The sequence below is a fragment of the Polyodon spathula genome, unplaced genomic scaffold (genome assembly GCF_017654505.1).
Source record: "Polyodon spathula isolate WHYD16114869_AA unplaced genomic scaffold, ASM1765450v1 scaffolds_1260, whole genome shotgun sequence".
Lineage (NCBI taxonomy): Eukaryota > Metazoa > Chordata > Actinopteri > Acipenseriformes > Polyodontidae > Polyodon > Polyodon spathula.
In genome coordinates, this window is record NW_024472743.1 from 1 (window position 1) to 1,835 (window position 1,835).

At 53.5% G+C, this 1,835-nt stretch overlaps 1 protein-coding gene across 1 annotated transcript; it reads right to left on the reverse strand.

Moving 5' to 3' along the window:
- Positions 1-3: 3 nt before the first annotated feature.
- atf5a (activating transcription factor 5a) lies at positions 4-1,536 on the reverse strand (the record flags this gene model as incomplete). The annotated part of the gene is made up of 2 exons (XM_041242293.1): positions 1,302-1,536; positions 4-840 (listed from the first exon to the last, which is right to left on the reverse strand). Coding segments are annotated over exons 1-2 (979 nt in total), but the record flags the coding sequence as incomplete, so codon positions are not given.
- Between the last annotated feature and the right edge of the window lie 299 nt (positions 1,537-1,835).

The window sequence follows — 1,835 nt, forward strand, 5'->3', positions numbered from 1 at the left end:
CATCTAGGAAGCTCCCCTCTGGCTCCCTCCCTACTCCAATTTCTATCACATGATCGCTGCCACCTGCTGGACTAACGGCTTCCATCTCCTCCCCGCCACCTGTCACCGTTCTGAAACAAAACTCTTTCTTTCCTGTCGCTTCTAGTGAAGGGCAGTATTCCCCTAAAGGCTGGACAGCGCTTTCTGGGAAACAGTAACTCCCTTCTTCCTTTAGCAGTGGCTCTAATGAACCGCCGAGGCAGTATACACCTCCTCCTGTCACTTTGTCATTCTCTCCAGCGATGCTGTAGCCGACTGCCATCTCTGCACTGCCTGTGACATTTCCTTTACCTCTCCAAGTGTGCGCAGCCAGCTCCTCCTCGACCACATTTCCACTACCGCTTGAGGACCGTCTGCGATTATTACTATTATTATTATTATTACTGGTTGGCCGATTGTAACTGTAAGGGGCGGGTCTAGGGATCTTGGGCCGGCCAGTGGGGCCGCTGCAGAAGCTCAGCAGGTCCAGTTCTTCTGTTGCCAGGGTTACCAGGAGCGGGCTGGCGTCCGATTGACCGGATTGATGACAGTGGTACGGCAGTTGGTAGGCAGTTGTCTGAAGAGGTTTCTCACATTTTTCCGGTTTCTCCGATTCGGACAGGAAGTAATCCTCTAGCTGTGCCAGCTCTTCCTGCAGCAGGGAGGTCATGACCTCCAGGTCGGACGGTACCAGGGGGTCATGCTGGGTGGATGAGGAGTGGAGGGAGGAGTCGGGATGGGGGGCAGAGAAGTGAGAGGAAGGGGGAGGGACGTAAAAGGAAAAATCCACTTTTTCTGTCATCCAATCGCTCAGACCATCGCCTGCGAAATAAAACGGGGGAAAAACGTTTCCATTTTTAGTAATGTCTTTTTCCCTTCAAACATGATAAAGGAGAGATTCTGAAACTACAATAAGTTAATCACAACTATGAAACGTGAGCAAATATACCATCCCAGCTTTTAACAAAGAAAAAAAACAGCAAGGGAGGGCTCTGCAGCGGGCTGTTATGTGACAGGCAGTGTTGTGCGACAGGCAGTGTTGTGTGACGCAATGCCGTTACACATTCTGCGTGTCACAGATGCTCTCATGCACAGCCTCCTTTGCACAGTGGTTTAGACGCTTGCCTGCAGTGTGCACAGCCTCCACTTCACTCCAGTCTCTGCCTTGTTATATCGCTGTGCTGGTTCAGATCTCACAGCTTAAGGGGGTACAGTGTGACAGGCAGTTCACTGGGATGCGCTGCTGTTTTCGAAACGCAGTGGTTAAGCGCAGAGCTACTCACCAATAAGGTGCGGATTCTCAACTAGTCCCTCCCCCCTCCTCCCCTGCGATTGGCCGCAGCTAGCCTGTGGGAGAGAGAGAGTAAGAGCGTCCGTCTGGCAGACGGGCAGGTAGATTTTCCACTGGGAAGACATTGCCATCATTTCTTCTGGATCGATTCAAGAAGCCGAGAGAAGACTTTGAGCCAGTGCTGGAGAGTTGAGCTGAGCTGCACAGAGTGTGGGGAGCATTGTGAGAGAGCAGTGCTGGAGAGTTGAGCTGAGCTGCACAGAGTGTGGGGAGCATCTCTGTGACTCTGAGGGGGGGGGGGGGGGGGGGGGGGGGGGAGAGGGGGGGAGGGGGGAGAGAGGGGGGAGGGAGAGAGGGGGGGAGAGAGAGAGGGGAGAGAGAGGAGAGAGAGAGAGAGGAGAGAGAGAGAGAGAGAGAGAGGGAGAGAGAGAGAGAGAGAGAGAGAGAGAGGAGGAGAGAGAGAGAGAGAGAGAGAGAGAGAGAGAGAGAGAGAGAGAGAGGAGAGAGAGAGAGAGGGAGAGAGAGA